This window comes from Marmota marmota, unplaced genomic scaffold (genome assembly GCF_001458135.2).
Source record: "Marmota marmota marmota unplaced genomic scaffold, marMar, whole genome shotgun sequence".
Classification (NCBI taxonomy): domain Eukaryota; kingdom Metazoa; phylum Chordata; class Mammalia; order Rodentia; family Sciuridae; genus Marmota; species Marmota marmota.
The window spans coordinates 15,107,238-15,125,399 of NW_026000026.1; the positions used below are offsets into that span (position 1 = coordinate 15,107,238).

At 54.1% G+C, this 18,162-nt stretch overlaps 1 protein-coding gene across 2 annotated transcripts in view; it reads right to left on the reverse strand.

Annotated features, from left to right (window-relative positions):
- Gdap1l1 (ganglioside induced differentiation associated protein 1 like 1) overlaps nucleotides 1-18,162 on the reverse strand; it is a 29,134-nt gene that overhangs the window by 6,120 nt on the left and 4,852 nt on the right. The window contains exons 2-6 of one of the 2 annotated variants that reach the window (XR_007350432.1): nucleotides 13,639-13,831; nucleotides 12,670-12,843; nucleotides 9,712-9,809; nucleotides 8,859-8,973; nucleotides 398-1,467 (exon numbers count right to left, since the gene is read on the reverse strand). Coding sequence is in view for 1 of the 2 variants with exons in the window: in XM_015480390.2 (XP_015335876.1) it covers nucleotides 1,124-1,467; nucleotides 8,859-8,973; nucleotides 9,712-9,809; nucleotides 12,670-12,843; nucleotides 13,639-13,744 (837 nt within the window). In the remaining variant the exon portion in view is untranslated. Of the gene's footprint in view, nucleotides 1-397; nucleotides 1,468-8,858; nucleotides 8,974-9,711; nucleotides 9,810-12,669; nucleotides 12,844-13,638; nucleotides 13,832-18,162 lie in introns of those variants that run through there. The other variant, XM_015480390.2, reaches the window with a different exon arrangement.

The window sequence follows — 18,162 nt, forward strand, 5'->3', positions numbered from 1 at the left end:
TTTACCTCAAGATCAGAGCTTTGGAAAGTCTCTCCATCCCAGACCGGCAATTTGGAACCTGCCCTCAACTCAATTGGGGACCTCAACCTCACCTCCAGCCCTCTGGCCTGACTTTGGAAACGAGAGCTGGGTGGACAAACAGGTTTAGAAATGAAAAGCAACTGCTCCTCCTGGATGCTTTATTGGGGGCTTTCAGTGGTTTCTAAGCATGAGCGGCAGTGACACCCAGACCCTTTCCCAACACGCAAAAGGCACAGGAAAGTGAGACCCGACCAAGGAGGCAGCGTGGAGACAGAGACCCCCCTGCATGCAGCATGGGGAGCCCCTGGAATTGTGGGAAAGGTGGCATTAAAGGAGGTGGAGAGGGACCCACCCCTGCACTTGAGCTGGCACTGACCTTCTGAGAGAAGGCCAACGTGGCTTTTGCTGAAAGTCCCACCTCACGGGATGGGAAAACAACTCAAGGTAGGGAGTGCTGATGGCTGCTGCCCGAGGGAATCGCTACTGAACGCCAGACTGGACACACTCAGGAGGAGGACCGGGGGATGCTCATGGTGTCTGTCCCAGCCATGGTCAGGCTTTGGGGTGCCACTGCCTTGGCCAGTGCTGTCTTAGTCCATGTCCAGGAGAAGAATGAAGCCCCTTCTGATCTTCAGGGGCCTCCACGGGGTCTCTGGCTCTCCAGCCTCAGCCAGCCCCAGGTGCTGGTTGGCAGAGGTGTGTCTTGGTGTTGGCTTTGTCCTGGCAAGAGGGAAGGGAGGCGAGCGGTCAGGTTCTCGGAGCCCCCGGCACCTCCCAGAACCTGGGCCCTGTTGGATGGCAAGGCCGGGGACTCACCTCAGACCCTAACCAGTCCCCACAGTTCCATGTTGAGACCTTGAATCGAAAGAAAAGGCATTCTGTTTCGTTTCTCTCTCTCTCTCTCTCTCTAGCAGAGCCATGGCCTCAGGTCACAGCATTGGCAACGGCTACTTCTACAACTATGGAAGGTTTTCACACCGACAACAGAACTACTCAGAACGAGGGGTGGAAGTGCTGTCCAGTGTTGGAGGGACAGTGGGTTTCTGAGGTCATTGGGAATCACACAGCACAGACACCAACAGTCGGGCGAGCCCCGCCGGCTCTAGATGTATTTTTTCTTGAGGTACCAGTAGGCGAAGTAGCCCATCCCGCCCAGGGAGCCCATGAGGAAGGACGCCCCAAAGAACGACGGGGGCTTCCGCTTGACCAGCCGGAACGCGTTGGGGATGACTGCTGAAAGCAGGGTGGTGTGGACGTCGCCCAGGACTTTCCGGAAGGCAAAGCGTCTCTGGACGCGCTCAAAGAAGGACCGCAGGTTGGGCCGGCTGCCGTCCTCCCAGTACTTCTTAGACAGTCCCAGGAACTTGAGGCGGTGCAGGGTGGCCCCCAGGAGCACGTCCGCAAGGGTGAAGGCACAGCCACAGAGCCACAGCTCACACTTCTGCCCTGGAGGAGGAGAGGGGACGGAGCACTCACTTCCCTCCTCAGCCCAGCCTGTGTCTGCCTGCCCGGGTGTCTCCCAGGGGCCGTCCACGCCTGTACAGCTTCTGACATGTTTTTCTATTTCTTCTCTCTCTGGTCCTGGGGATTGTATCCAGAGGTGATTCACCACTGAGCTACATCCCTAGTCCTTTTTATTCTGCGCCTGGCCTCAATCCTACTGCTTCAGCCTCCTGAGTTGCTGGGATTATAGGTGTGAAGCCACCATGCCCGGCTCAACTGACATACGTGTGTGTGTGTGTGTGTGTGTGTGTGTGTGGCAGGGACTTGGCAGCTGGACAAGTATTCTACCACTGGGATCCACCCCCAGACCTTTTTATTTTGAGACAGGGTCTTGCTAAGTTGCCCAGGCTGGCCTTGAACTTGGCATCCTCTTGCCTCAGCCTCCCAAAGAACCAGGATCACAGGTGTGCAACACAGGGCAAGGCTTAAATTAACTTCCAAAGTGCAAATTGTGTATTTAAACTCTAGAACTTCACATCCAACTACCTCTCCCCCAGCTCCAGTTGGGGTTTACTCTGCATTTCAAACTCAAAGTGTCCAAAAGAGAATTGTGGATTATCAGTCACCCACAAACCCATGGCAGTCACCCCCGCCTTGGTAGTAGTACTGCATGCTTCTGGTGACTCAGGCCAAAAGCCTTCGTGCTACCATGAATTCTTTCTCTGGTCCCCCATAGCTAATGGGTCAGTAATTCCCATCAGCTTTATCTTCAAAATATATTTAAAACCTGATGTTCACTTTTACCATCCTGATCCAACAACTTTTATCTCATAACCAAATCATCATAATGTCCCTTAGGAGGTCCTTGCCCCTGGAGTCTATTAGCACAGCAGCGAGACGGATCCTGTGAAAACTTGGATTAGGCTACTTCTCTCCACTCAAAACCTTCTAATAGTGTCCCATGATGGTGACAATAGAAGCTGAAGGCCTCCAAGCCCTCTAAGGCCCTGTGGGATCTGGCCCCAGGTACCTTCCGGACCTCAGATTCTACTTCCTGCCCTGTGCTCTTCACCAGCCACACTGCCTCCCTGCAGGTCCTCCTCCTAGGCACACTCCACCTCAGGGCCTTTGCATTTTCCCAGGCTCATTCCTCCACCACCACGGGTCTTTGCTCAAACACCAAATCCCAGGCTCTCCAAGGTTTAGATATGGAGCAACAGGGAGAAAACAGCAAAGGGCAGATAAGGAGCAGCCTCTGAGGGAGGAGATGATCAGGGCACTGGTGTCTGGAGGCTGAGTTAAGGAAGTGTCCCAAGGAGCACGTGCTCGGCTGTGCTCAGATTCCATGTAAGTGTCGAGTAAGAGGCCGAGCACTGCGATGCATTTAGTGGATGGCGGCCTTGCCGAGGGCAGGGGGACAGGCTGCTGACAGTGACAGCCTGGGTAGGAGGAGCTCAAGAGGGGGGAGGAGAGAATAAGAAACAGGGAGCAAAGATGGCTCTTAAGCAGTTTTGCTCTGAGGGAAAGGACAGGCAGTCAGGTGAGGCGGGTCAAGAGCACTTCTGCAAGATGAGAGGGTAAAAGGCTCATGGAGTGACGCCATGGGGGGGGGGTGAGGCACAGGAAGAGGGAGAGGCACTGCCGGGGGTTCTTGAGTGGAGGAGCAGGAGTGGGGTCCGGGGCCTGTGGAGGGGCTGGTCTTGGCTAGTTCAGGGACTGTGGTGCATCTTGCTAAGGAGGACAGCATGCTATCGTCTGTCACCAAATCTAAGTAACCATGGGGACTGAGACGCCCACTCCAAAGAAAAAGCAAATAATCAATCACAAGAAAAGTCCCAATTCTAGAGATGTTCGTGTGATTGACAAAGACGCCTCTTAGCACATTGGTATGGGTCCAAGGAACCTCCTATCTCCGGTCACAATAGGACAAATAGGGTTTGTCCTATTGATGGACACTCCTGCCTACAGGTAGTCATGGGACCTGGCTGTGAGAATCGCTTCCTAATGCTTTGATTTTCTCGGGGATGTAGGAAGAAAGGGGTCATCAGGGAGTGAGGATGGGGGACAGTGGAGGGTGGAGGGCTAAGGAGATGGTCACAGAAGCCCTCTGGAGATTGCAGTAGCGGGAGGCGGGGCAGGGGTAAGGTCCCTAAGGCTGCTGCCCACCAGCTCCAGCGAGTCTTCAGGTTTCCCCAGCCATGTTTAGGGCCAGTGTAGGCCCAGGGCAGGTGCTGAATAGGGGACAAGGTCTGGCCAGTGTGATGAAGCAGGCAAGAGAGGTGGGCACATAGCAAGGGAGTGAGCATACACAGACTTGAGAATAGACCTGGATGGAGCCCAGATACTGGGCCACAAGGAGAACCCAGCAAGTAGGCTGGGAAGAGGGGCCTGTGGGTGGGAGATGCCCCAAGGAGCGTGGTGTAGTTCCCTCAGTTCTTGCGACAACCCTAGCAAGTAGATGTGATTATTATCTCCATTCTACAGATGAGGAAACTGAGACATGAAGAGGTCAAGTAACTTGGTCAAAGTTGCACAGCTGGTATATGGTAGAGCAGAGCCTGGAGTCAAACCCAGGCTACTTTACATCATGCTGCTCTTTTCCACATGCAGATGAACATCAACACCATGTGTTGATGGGTGTCGATCATGAGCTGGGACATACATGCATCTCCACATGTACACTCGGCCCCGTCAGTAGGTGCACACTGTGCTTTGGTCTGTGTGGATCTGTCTGCGTGTACCCTGTGTCTGCCTGCACAGATCCACGCAGCCCCTGCTTGTATTTGCATGTGGGTATCTGCACACGTGGGCTTTGTGTCCACATGGTGCATCTCGTGAAGGACAGTGCACACCCACGCCCTCGGGTGGCTTGCCTGCAGACCTGCTCTGAGAACTGCTACCCCTCCTGCATCTGTTTGGAGGCAAAGTACCCTGAGTGACCACAGGTGCCCCTTGGCTGCCGTCTGATGTCTCTGGAGGGCCCCTTCATTTCTCCTCTCTTCTCCCCTGCCGTCCTGCATCCCTTTCATAAAGCCCCAGACCCAGTCAACCCCCAGCTGGCGCTCCTGAGCCTGCCAGTCGCTCCTGCTGCAGACAATCCACAGCGGAGCTGGAGAGTCACGTTCCTCTCAGGGCTGCGAAGCCCAGAAGGTCCTGCTGCACTTCTCGGGTGGCCTTGTTCCCACTCCCTGGGACACCATTGCTGTCCTCTCCTTCTCTCCTCACCCCTCAGGACTTTCCCCAGGTCTCTCTCAGCTGACGACTTCATCTCAAGCTTCATTCAGAAGAGAGCAGCCTTCAGATCTGAAAGGCCTCGCCCCCACTCCCACCAGGCACACGGGCTTGGCTCCAGCAGCTCCAGCCTCTGCCTCCTGCTCCCTACCCATGCTGACCTGGCAGGCCCTGTCCTCCACTCCCAGGCCAGTCCCTCTGCGGTCCTCTGCACTTATCCGAAGCCATGTATCTCTAGTTGGCCTTTCTAGATCCTCTTCTCCTTCTCCAAGTTGCTCTGAGCCCCAGGAGGCCAACCTGATAGAGATCCTCCCCTTTCATCTGGACTTTGAAGTGCCACTTGCTTGAGTCCTTGGGATTTGAATAATGGTGACCCAAGCGGAGATGCTTTGCTCTCAAGTTGCTCTTGGCAACCCTGTGACTGCCACCGCATGACCGGGTCTGGGCTAGCCTGCTGGATGAGGAGCAGCAAGTGGTCCAGTTACCTCCACTGGCCCCGCTGACACTGCCAACAGTGGACACGCCGGTGAGGGTGGTGGCTGCTGGCTGATCACAATTGCAGGCATGAAGCCAGCCATCCCTGTGTGGGACAGGGACAAGCCTCCTAGCTGGGCCCAGCCCATGCTGCTAAGCCACAAGTCATGATGAACATATGAAAGGTTCTTTGTTCGAGACACTCAGATTTGGCATTGTTTGTTATGCAGTAAGGCTAACGGATACAACCCTTTCTCAAAACCCTCCAGGAACTTCCCCATTGCACTCAGTGTAAAATAACCTCTTAAATGTCAACTTGCCCTGAAGTGATGATCACCCCCTGTCCTCTGCAGCTGTCTCTGGCCTCACTCATATCACTCACCGCACGATGTACCACACAGTTGCCTCCTTCTCCCCCAGGTTTCTTCTCCTCTATCAGGTCTCACGTTATCAAACTTGTCCTACCCATTTTACTTTTTTTTTTTTCTGGTGGTGCTGGGGATCGAACTCAGAGCCTCAGGCATGCCAGGAAAGGGCTCCTCACGGACCTGCACCCAGCCCTGCCCATTTTGGTTTTCCTTTGTGTGTGTGTGGTTCTGGGGTTTGAACCAGGTCTCAAGCATGCTAGGTGAGCCTCCTCCCCCGAGAGCCCCTGCCCTCGTCCATCTTCACACATCACTCTTTGTAACTCTGTGTTTCCTCGTGGGATTGTTTGACTAACACCTTTTTCTCTCCTGGATCATAAACTCCATGAGAGCAAAAGTGGTGTTTGTTTTTGCTTCCAATTTGATCCCCAGGATCTGGCACATATGAGATGCTCAGTAAATATTTGAATAAATAAATGGAAAAAATGAAGGTGGGGCCGGGGCTGGGGCTCAGTGGTAGAGCACTTGCCTAGCATGCTCGGGCCCTGGGCTCCAACCCCAGCAACAGCAAACAAATAAATGAACAAACGAAAAACCTTTCCAGAAAAATGGTAAGAATGATTTTTAAAACTGCTCTTTCTAGAACATTTTGCCTTGAGTCTGGCACTGTCTGAAGTGCTCAGAGCTTACTACCTTCACAAGTCTTCTTAAACCTGCTGTGAGTTACTTTCCGTTATTACTCTGATTTTGCAGATGATCTCGGAGGAGCAGTGAATTCCACAAGTCACAGAGCAAGGAGATGGCTGATTGGGAATCTGCACTGATGTCATCTGGCTCTATGCTAGGGGTCATAACTGTGACACTATAATACCTCCCGACTCTGGGCTCAGCCCACCAGGAGAGAAGTGGACCCACCTGAGTGTCCCCCAGGGCAGGCAGTGGTGCTCTGGTTGAGGAATGAGTGGCAGGGGCCATGAGGACACAGCCAGTCAGAGCTTTAAAACCCACAGCCACTTCTCTGGGCCTCTGCTGCCCCTCAGCCCCAAGGGGCGCAAGGACCATCCACACCTCTCCACTCTGAACAGCTCAGCCATCTCACCCAAGGGCAATGCAACACCTCCACCTCTCAAAAGACCTCCTGACCAAAAGACAGGCAGGCAGCAGGGTCCCCATCTGGGAATCCCTCGAGGAACATTCTCTTCCAGAGCCACCCACTCTGGCCCCAGTCAAGGTCAGACCCTGAGCCCCCCTTGATCACAACAGCAGCTAACATTTGTTGAAACTCCCGTCCTGTGTGCCAGGCCCGGCGGTGCTACCTGTACATGCATTTTCTCATAAATCCTCACAACTCATGAAATGAGAGTTCTCATCTCAGAAGAGGCACCAGAGCTAGTGCCTAAGAACCTGGGGCCAGAGTCTGAATCCGTACTCCACACTTCTCTGTGTGAACTCAGGGGAGCTGTTGAATGTCTCTGTGCCTTAGTTTCTTCATCTATTAAATGAGAATAGTCTCTACCTCCCAGGGCTGTCATGGGGATTGAGCGAGTTGAACTCCATGAACAGTGTTCACAGACAGAGAGTGCTGATAAATACGCACATTGTCCTGGCTGAATTCTGTCCCTTCCTAACTTCACACGTTCTTAACTCCCAGTGTCACAGAATGTGACTGCGTTTGGAGACAGGGCTCTAAAGAGGTGAGTGAGTCCAAGTGAGGACATTAGTGTGGGCCCTAATACCCTCCTCATAAGGCCAAGTCTGAGCCTGCAGAGGCACCAGGGCTGCTCAGCAGAGGAACAAGCTTTGAGGACACAGTGGGAAGACACATGTTCAACCAGGAGGGGCTTAGAAGGAACCTGCCCTACGGACACCTTGACCTTGGACGTCCAGCCTCCAAGACAGGGAGGAAGAAGGTTTCCACTTTTTAAGTGACCAGGTCTGTGGTGTTTTGTTTCAGCAGCCCTAACAAACTAATACCTAGGTACCATGTGATTCAAGGTCACCCAGCCAGAGAACCACAGAGCTGAGATTGTCCAACCCCAAAGGCCAGCTTTGGACTCACCATGTATTTTGGCCCCTGAAAGCTCTTCTGTAATCCCCCCCTCGAGCACCCTCTCCAGTGGAAACTGGAAAATTCCTTCTCGAGGTGTGTGTCATTGTTTACCCAGCCAGCCCATGCTTTTTTCCAGGAAAATCTGAGGCAGCAGCCTCAGTGTGTATGATGATGTCCCTGCTCAGGACTTTAGGTCTCTGTGTGTCTTCAGCCATTAGTTATGAGGTGCTGCAAAGAACACTGAACTCTTTGAGAGGGAACCTGTTCTTACCCTAACACTTATGAGCTGTGTGACCTTGAGCAAGTTACTTCATCTCTCTGAGCCTCAGTTTTCTCATCCAGAGAAGAAGCTCGCCTTTAGCTGTACGTCTATTCAGCTATATGCACCAGGAACAGTGCTGAGTGCTTTTAATGTTCCCCAGAGTCCAACAAGATGAGGTTAAGGTTTTAAGTTGTGTTATTACCATCCCATTTTACAGATGAGGAAACTGAAGATCCAGGCAAGAAAGCAACTTGTCCCAGGCCACAGAGCAAAGCTGGAACTCTAACTCAAATCTGCCTGTCTCTGACACTGTTCTGCAGCCTCCTGTGCACACAGACAGGCCACACATGGCCCAGACATTTGTACTGTTGAGGACACAAGACTAACAGGCCTCCAAAAAAAGGGCAAGGCAGAAGGGTCCACAGTGAGACTGAGAGAAGGGCTGAAGTCAGTGTCACGGGCTAATGGAGCTGAGTGGCAGGGAGAGGGTACTCTAGGCTGGGCTGCAGGAGCAAGGGTGTGGGGCTGGGAAGGAAGCTGTTCAAGAGCAGGTGGTGTCAAGGTCAGAGCCTGGAGGTCTGGCTGCAGTGGGAAGGAACCACTGAGCTCTCCTGTGCAGGGCCAGGTGAGGTGGTGTGGAGGCTGATGGCCACCACAGGCGCGTCACCAGCCTCTATTCAACTGTGTGCTACGCCCTGATCAACGCTCTCTGTGCGGGTGGTCTCAAGCAGCGTCCCAGTGTCTCTGGGGCAGGTCCTCCTGTTATCCCCACTCCATATGTGGAAGCTGAGGTCCAGGGAGGTGAGTACCTTGCCCGCAGTCACTCAGCCAGTAAGTGACCAAGCTAGATTTGAACCTGGGTCTACCCAACTCCAGAGCCCATGATCCCCACCATCTGGGAGGTCTTCTGAGATCTTGGGGGAGAAAGACCCTGGGCAGGGGCAGGGGCAGGGGCAGGAAGGGGTGGTAGAAGGGGGCCTGCAGCCCCTGCCGCCCCGGGGCCGGCACCCACCCTCGTTCTCCAGCTTCCTCTTCTCCAGCTCAGCCTCGATCTGGTCGAGCACCATGGCCAGCTCCCCGAGGATCTTCTTCAGGTAGCTCACGTCGTCATGCTCCAGGATCTTGGCCTGTGGCAGGACAGGCAGGAGCCGGAGGCTGAGTTGGCCTCGATGGCGTCAGGATGCGCAGGGGCGGGAGGGGCTTCACCTAAACCCCTTCGCAAACCCAGCCTTCCTCATCTGGTGCTTGACGGTCCAGTGAGCGTGGCCATCTTGCCCAAATCCTGGCCACGGGGCTGGACACTCAGACCTCCAGCCCCTGGGAGGGTTGGCTGCTAGTGGCAAACAGGTGTCCTTTCTCCAGAGAATGGCTGTCAATCATTGAGGAGCTGCCTTGACCAGAAACACATGGGAGGTTGTCCCCAACCCTACACCCCACCAGGTAGTCTGTAGCCAAGGGCCAACTGATATGGGGGCATTAAAGGCTGGCCCTGGTAACAAGGTGGACTGGCTGTGTGGTGCCTCTGGTGCTTCAGAGCTTCCCAGGGGGCCAGGCGAGGCGTGGGCCCTTCTTCTTCCCTTTCTCTGCCATCCCCACAGGGCTCCCCTCAGAACTTCTTACCCAAGAACCTGTGTTCAATGCTCTGCTTTTGGAGACAGAGCCTCAGGTGTAAGGAACAGGCCCTGGGGTGGCGGTGGCTTGTCCAAGGTCAAGCAGCCAGTAAGTGGCAGAGGACACAGAGTTGGCAAAGCAAGCAAGGATTTCCTTTTCAAATCAGCAGCCAGTGATCATCTCAGAACCGCCTTCTCCAGTTGTCCCTCCCATGGACAGACGGTGGGGAGCGCAGGTGGGCTGGGGGCACTCACCATGAGCTTCTTCTGCTTAGACAGGTAGGGCTCCGAGAGCTGGGGCTCCTCTTCGTGGTCCAGTTTCATGAGGTCCGTGGTGGCGTTGGCTAAATGTCCTGAGAAGAGAACAGGAAGGGTCCTATCCTGACCCCCCAGGGCCTCCCGTCCTTCCCCCATGACTGGGAATCAGTCCATCTGAACACTGGTGGGGGGATGACAATGGCAGCAGCCAAGACTTAGGGTCACTACAGGCTGTGTCACGGGGCCATGAGACACCACCCTGCCCTAGGCTCAGGCCAGTGGGTGAGAAAGACACCAAGTCCTTGTGATATGGCACAATCCATCTGTAATGAAGAATGGCACAATGCTGTGGGGCCTAGAGGGCCCCCAGGAAGCCTCACTGAGGAGGAGACAGTGCCTGGTGGAATAGCAGGAGATGCCAGAAACAGGCGGAACTCCCAAACCCAGGCCTTATTGTCCTCTAGGCCTCCCTGCCCCTCTCCCACAGCACCCAGGCCTTCCCTGCTCTCTAAGAGCTGCGGGACCCACCTTCTCCACCTCCTGCTTGCTCCCTCTTTCACTGAGTGCCCCAGTGTTCCTGTCCCTGGTGATGCAGTTCAGTCACCTTGAGTGTACTAGACCCCACCAAACCTTTGGGGCTGGCATGATCGGCAGCTTCATGGGCATCTTCCAGAAACACCCCATGCAGGGTCTGGGGTTGTGGCTCAGTGGTAGAGTGCTCACCTAACATGTGTGGGGCCCTGGGTTTGATCCTCAGTACCATGAAAAGATAAATAAATAAATAAATGTATTGTGTACAACTAAAAAGTAAAAAAAAAAAAAAAAGAAGAAGAAGAAGAAAGAAAAAGAAATACCCTGGTGAAGCCAGATTTAAAGTTAGGTAGTCAGTGTAGTTAGGTAAATTGGGTCTAATATCATATCGAGTAAAATCTAAAATGGAGGCCATGCTGACAATGAAACGCAGGACAACTCATGGAATGTTAATGAAGTCCCAGAAAGGCCCTAGGCCAAAGTCCACCCCAAAGAAATGTTAATGGAACCCAGGGAACAGCCCCAGCAGATTTGAAGATAGCCCATCCCAGAGAAGTGTTAATGAAGTCCTTCCTGCCCAGATTACCTGTGTCCCAACCCTTCCCCCTTACATTCCATCACCAAAACTATAAAAAGGTGAAACAACCACACTGCCACGGACTCCACCTCTTGGGTCCCCTTCTTCCTCCGGGAGAAGTCTTTTCTGCTGTCCTTTAATAAACTTCTAATTTCTACTCTGACCTTGCCTCAGCGTGCTTTTCTGGTATTATTCTTCAACATTGGGGAAGCAAGGACTCGTCACTGGCCAACAGCGGTAACACTGGGCACCCAAGCCCCTGTGCATCCACTTAACTCCCTTTTAAGTACAGCATTTTGGGTGATTTCCCTCCTTCTTTCTTCCCTGCTCACTGATATATCTTTGAGAACACATCTGTCATATTTTAAACATTGGCATGCTATGCCATTATATGGTAGTGCCATTACTTATTTGCACAGTCCCCAACCCATGGCAGAGGGTTATTTCCAGCTGTGTTTCCCACTATGACCAACGATGCTGTGGTGACTATCTTTGTACTTCTTGGGACACATGTCCAGGCGTGCCCATGGGCCAGTCTCCAAGGCGTGAGCTTTCTGTGCTTGGTCAGTGCCCTCCAGAGAGTGCCCGTTTTCTTAGTCTTGCACTGTAAATGCTTGATCTTTGTCTTTGCTCCATGGAACTGAGACCCTGGGACGGCAGAAGTTGTGTCTAACCCTGTCTGTTCCCAGCTCCCTCCTGGTCTCCTAATGTTGTCGACTGAACAGGGAAGGCCACATGGATAAATTCTGAGTCTTGTTCAAGGGAATTCTGGAGGGACATGCTGGGAGCCATTAGCCAAGTAGGTATGACAATTTCCTTGCCAGCGTACCCCATGTTGCTTAGTGGAAGGACTCGTGGAAATAGGACATTTTGCAGTGACATTGCAGTTAGATGACCTTGCTCAAGGACCAGGGCGGATCCGGAATTAGGGTGTTCCCTGTTTAGGATAATCGGGTTTAGGGCGTTCCAGGTTTAAGATTATTCCTGCTGGGAATAGGGCGTATCCTGCTGCCTGAGTTCCCCTTGAGTTCTCACGGGATTCAGACAGTATATTTTGGGAGACAGAAGCCCAGTGGAGGTGAATTTGGGCAGAGAACGTGGATTTCCCCAGAACGTGATTGTAGACGGCTGGTGTGAGTTCGGGAATAAAGAGTTGCTGTTTGAATCTACAAGCTGTGTGGTGGCTCGTGATTGTGTGCCCAGCCAGACTGCGGCAGGGACAGGACTGATGCCCCTCCCTGCCTTTGAACATCAGTGGGACAGAAGAGGATGTGAGAGACGGAGGAAGTGACCATTTACCAAACACCTATGATCCACTAGGGCTCTTCCTGTCTCTCTTGACTATGGGACCCCAAGGTGTCTGCAGGAGCCTGGACCGAAGTCTATAGGCAGCTGGCAAAGGGCCAACGATGCTGTGGTCCCACCCCCAACCAGAGACCCCACTGGGGCCTGCCACATCTGGGCATCCTTCCTGGGCAACCATGACCCTGAGTTCTCTCAGGGCCCTTGGCCACCAATGACAGTCTGTGGCTGGGATTTCTGGGGGAGGCTTGCAGCTCCCCACCAGTAACAAAAACCTCTGCAGGACAGGCAGCCTCTTCCTGGGAAGGCGGGAGGGCGGGCTTCCAGAGATGGAGGGCCGGAAAGAGGGAAGAGAAGAAAGGCGTTGGGAGGAACCCCCAGTGAGAGACAGGGGCAGAGAGAGAAGCAGGGACAGAAGAGGTGAGAGGAAGAGCAGAGGCAGGAGGAAGAGACCCGGGAGGGGAGTAGGTACCCAAGAGGGACTCCTGTCCAAAGGAGGGGTGCGCGAGGCTGGGGCAACAGTTCCCGCGAGGCCGGGCACTCACTGCGGATCTCTGCCGTGGCGTACTTGGGGATCATGGAGTCGGTGGTGAGCTCAGGGTGCAGGATGCAGCCATGCGTGTAGGCGTCCATGGGCAGCGCGTCCAGCAGCTCCCGGTATTGCAGCACCCGTGCGTGCTGCGGGCTGCCCGCCTCGGGCATCAGGGCCACCACGTGCTCTGTGGGGCACAACCAATGGCCGGGCTGGGGTAGGCGCTGATCCTGACTCAGCCGCCAGCCCCCCAGCATCCTAGAACAAGGACCGTCACACCCAGAAGGCCCGGTCACCCACTTCCAGGGCTCTGCCGCTGGCCCACCCCGGGATCCAGAGATCCAGTGGGGCCTCTCTGCACTGGGCTCTGCCAGGCTGTCCCCGCTGGGCAGCTCCTCTCAGCCTGACTGTGGCCAGGAGGGACCTCGGCCTCGGCCTTGTGCTGCCTAATTTCAAAAGGGACTGGAAACCTGGATGTTTAAGCTCCAGTCTCCTTGATTTTTAACCACAGGCAAGTTCATTAGATACACATGTATGTATCCTTCTATATAAAATCATACATTATATGTGTAAATTACTCGCCGGTGACTGAATATCCATGCGTGTGTGTTTTCTCTTTGTGCGGGGGGGGGTGGAACCCCGGGCCTCTACCATGGATCCTCACCCCCTCATTCCTTTTGAAGAGCACCTGCTGGTCCCTGATCCCCTCTCAGTGGCCGCCTGAGCCTCTGCCTGGGCAGTGATCTCCTGAGCCTGGGGATGGCCAAGGGAGGGAGAGGACATAGGGTCCTGCAGGGTCTGGGGTGTTAGGACCCTGCTTGTGTCTATGGGGTTCCTGTGAGTCTGGGCCGGGGCTGGGACCTGGGAAATCTGGACCCTGTCTTGGGGACCTGAGGGACTCCTAAGGGCCCGTGTCTGTGCCTGTGACTGCAGAATTCCTGGGAAAGGGGGCTGTGGCCCCCGGGGAGAGCGGTGGCCATACCTCCCGTGAAGGTGCGCTCTACGTAGTCGATGATCTGGTCGTAGTCGCTGATGATGTTGTCACGGTGGATGATGACAGGCACCTCCTCGCCCAGGTTGAGCCGCATGAACCAGGGCTCCTTGTGCTCGCTCTGCGGCAGGCTCACGTCCCACTCCTCACATGCCAGGCCCTTCTCAGCGATCACCAGTCGCACCTGCAGGCGCCAGGGTCAGAGCGGGGAAGGCAGGCGGACACGAGGGACACTGCCCAGGCGGGGCAGGGCGTGCGGGGAGGGAGGTCAGAGGTCACACACAGGAGGGTGACACTGTTGCTTTCAGCGCAGTCTTGGGCACAGGGGCGGGGGGAATGTCTCAGGGGCATGTATTGGGCAGTGGGGGAACATGGGCCTGCCTGGGGTTGAGAGGTGGTGCTGCCTCTGTCTAGGGTCTGGGTTTTACACCTGGACACACCGGGATGGGACTCCTAGCTGGGCCATGGGGGCAAACTCTTTTAAGTGTTCTGAGCCTCAGTTTCCCTATTTGCAGAATGGGGGTAACACCAGTCCTGGCACACTTTGCCAGTGTGGGTCTGGCACACAGATGGCAATTCATGATTATCACTATCGTGATCTGACACTTACTCTGGTCTCTGGAGGTAGATCTGTCCAGGAGATTCACCAAAATTCTAATCATTGTCATAATCAAGAGCTAAATTTCTCAAATTAATTGGGAACAAAGTGAGGTGAAAAATAATTTGCCAACATGAGTTGAGGTTTTATTGCTTCCGAACAAGTGCCTTCCCATCTGGCTGTCTGGTTGGATGCTCACAGTAGCCTCCCAGGGGAAGACAGAACAGGGAATATTTCCCTATTTTCCTTGATGAGAAAACTAAAGCCCAGAAAGGGCAAGCAACATACCCAAAGTTACACAGCAGACATAAAGCTAGCAACAATGGTTTCTGACTCTCAGACCAGTGAGTGCCCTTTCCTCTGAGGAATTCCTCCTGGAGTCCTGGGCTTGCCCTCTCCTGAGTCCTTCCTTGTCTCTAGGGTGTTCCAGACAAACACCTGAATTGGCAGAAGCCAACAGCCTTGAGGCTGGGCCTGCTCCTGACCCAGCCCAGTATTTCTTTTCTTTTTATTTTTCTTAAATGGATTATTTATTTATTTATTTATTTATTTATATGCGGTGCTGAGGACCGAACCCAAGGCCTCACACATGCCAGGCAAGCGCTCTACCACTGAGCCATGACTCCAGTCCCCAGCCCAGTATTTCTGAGCTGGAAACAATCAGGCCTGGTTAGAGATCACCTAGTCCAGTTGTCTGTACCTGTGGATGGAGACTAAGAAAGAAGGAGGGACTCGCCCCAGATCCCCTGGCAGGGTGATGGCAAGGGATCCCCTCCCACAGTCTCCTTCCCACATTCTACTGCAGTTCTGGGGAGAAGGGGGCACCCCTGAGAGAAGCAAAGGCGGGTTCTCGCTGAGCATCCGGAAGTCCCAGGCCTGGGTGCACTTGGCTGCCCTCTCAGTGCCAGCAGAGGCAGCATGGTGGCAGGGACAGGGCCTTGGAGGGTGTGGGGTCAAATCCCTGCTCCAGCCTTGATGGATGGCCGAGTGTCGTCACTTCTGTGTGCCTCCTGCTGCGTGAAGTCCCAGAGCGACTCCCTGAGACAGCTGTGTGAGGGTTCAAGGCCCCAAGCCCTGTGCCACATCTCAGCTCCCAGGTTTAGACAAGGTTTTAGAGGCCGGCAGGACTTGAAGCCCAGCTGTGCAGCATATTTGCTATGTGACCCTGGACACGTCAGGCAACATTTCTGATCTCTGATTTTTGTGAAATGAGGACTGTGACCTATTCCTTCAAGGCTGGTGTGAGGCTGGAATGGGTGCTGTGTGTGGAGTCCCAGCATGGAGGTTAACCTGTGGGTGCTAAGCATGCGCCTGCACGACCTCCCTGCACCCTGGCTGGCAACCTGGAGCACCCCCTGCCCAGCCCTCTCGGCTAACACCCCTCCCACTGGGCGGAGTGTGGAGGGGAGGTACCGGGCCCTGGACGCCCGGCGCTCTCCACAGATGCATCTGCTCTGATAGCCAAAGCAGGTCCCCAGGCAGGAGGCAGGGACCCTGTTCGTCGTCCTGGCTCTGCACCTTAATGCTGTGTGACTTTAGAGCTCTCGCTCTCCATTTCTGAATCTCCTTTTTCTCTTCAGTAAAACAAAGTGGCTGGACTCCTTCACAGAACGCCCTGGAGCCCTGCGGGGAGTTGACCGAACAGGAGGCGGGGCTGGCTCCACCTCCCTGGTGGCGCTGGGCGGGGACTGCGGGTCTGTCCCAGAACTGCAGCGGCCAGCGGCCGGGGCCAGAGCTGTTTGGGTCTGGGCATGAGTGTGAGGGGGTGTGCATGAGTGAGCAGATGCGTGTGCATAGCTGAGCGCACAACTTAGTGTGTACTGAAGCACTGGGTGAGCGTGTTGGTGCGCGGGAGCCAGAGCGTGTGCGGACTTGGGTCTTGGCGCACAAGCATGGCCCGTGCCCTGCAGAAACCCGGAGCTCAGGGGTGGCACCGTCCACCCTTTTCTTCTTGTCCCTCCTTTTCCCCTGGGAGTCAGGCTCTGCCCCAGCCGCCCAGCCAGGCTGGGACCTCCCTTTGGGTGGACACGGAGCCGAAGCCGGCCCTTGCAGGTGCAGCTGGCCTTCCATCCCCGCAGGCACCTGCTCCTGGGGACTCCCCAGGCTCTGCCCGGCTCCAGTGAGGGTATCGGGGCTGCTGCCGCCTGGGGAGGGGACTATCTTTAGAGGCACAATAACCCTGCCTGGAGCCGCCTCAGGGTCACCCTGGCAGGTGGCCAAGGAGACGTTCACCTTCAGCCGAGCTGCAGGCCAGAACCCGGTGCCAGCCTGCGGGGGAGGGAACCTGAAAGGAACCAAGCCCAAGGGAAGGGCACGAATCCACCAAAGCCATCTGCCATCTCTGCCTCCTGGAGGCTCCACCAGATGTAGGTGGTCACCACCCCTGTGATGAGACTTCAACCATTGCCCACTGGTGCTTCAATTGAGGGGTCAGACACTGTCCCTCCTCAGCCAGGCCCTATTTATGTGGTGCACTGATTTGGCATGTGTAACCAGTCATTTAGTTGCTGTGTGACTTTCTAAAAGGCACTCAAGTCTCTGAGCCTTAGTTTATTTATCTCAAATATCTTTTCCCACCAAAAGAAAAATTTAACAGATTTTTTTGTTTTTTAAAGCAGTTATAGGTTTGCAGAATCAAACACTTTCTTTAGGTAACAACTTATGGCTTACAAATACATCACTTCTTAACAGTTGTTCATTGAGGGCCTGCTATGTGCCAGGTCTTGTTCCAAGTGCTAGAGTTTCTGAAATGAATGAAAGAAACAAAGATCCCTTCTAAGGTGCTGATGCTCTAATGGGGGCAGATGATAAGCAGTTAAAATGATGAAACTAAGGAACAGGCAATAGCTATTGGGATGCAAGCATGTCAGGGAGATGGGCTGTAGTTTTAAATAGGAAGGTCCATACAGGGGGCAACTTGGGAGCGGAGGCAGGAGGATCACAAGTTTGAGGCCAGCCTGAGTAACTTAGCTAGAGAGACCCTGTCTCAAAATAAAAAAATAAAAAGGGCTGGGCTCAGTGGTAGAGCACCCCTGGATCCAATCCCCAGTCCCACAATACATAAGTAGAGTAGTCCAGCAGGGCAGGTCTCTCTGAGGATGCGACTCTTGAGCAGAAGTTGAACAAGGTGATCACACTGGGATCTGAAAAGGGAGGTCCGGGCAGAGGGAATGGACGGTGCAAAGGCTCTGAGGCAAGATCAAGTGGATGTGTTTGGAAGTCAGCAAGGAGGATGAGGGCAGGATGGTTGGAGCAGGGACAGGGAGATGAGGAGGGAGGAAGGATCGAGCAGAGGGGCTTTTCAGCAAGGAGCCATGAGTAAATTCAGGGACTGTGTGAACCTTCAATGAGAAACTAACATGTTTACTTCGGTAATGGAAACTGATGCGGGCCTGCCCTTCTTCTAGGGATGTAGGCGATAAAGTACCGCGGTGTCACCTCACTTGACAGTTGTTGCAGTCACCTCAAAATATCATGCACACTCATCGAGACTTCAACATGACAGCCACGAGCAGGCCTGCCACTAGGCTGTGTTATATAATGGGTTAATCAGAAACACACATATCATTATATAACACATGTGTTTTAAAAATATTTCGATAGCTGTACTTCAATATGATTGGTTTCCTTTCTACTCTATAAATCTTAGGTGTTTTATTTTATTCAATTAAAAACAGTAGCTGACTAGGGGCCATAGGCTTCCCCTGACTTTGTCCTGACCCAGGCAAGATCAGGAGCCTGCAGTAGGACCTCAGTCCACTGTGAGGACTCTGGGTCTTTCTTGGAGGGACTGGGGAGCCATAGCAGGCTTCTGAGCAGAAGAGGAGTGGAATGCGGTGCTCTGCTGGCCCTGTCAGTTCTCACCTGTGAGCCTTGGGCAGAATAGTAAATGGCCAAGTGCAGCAGAGACAGGCTGG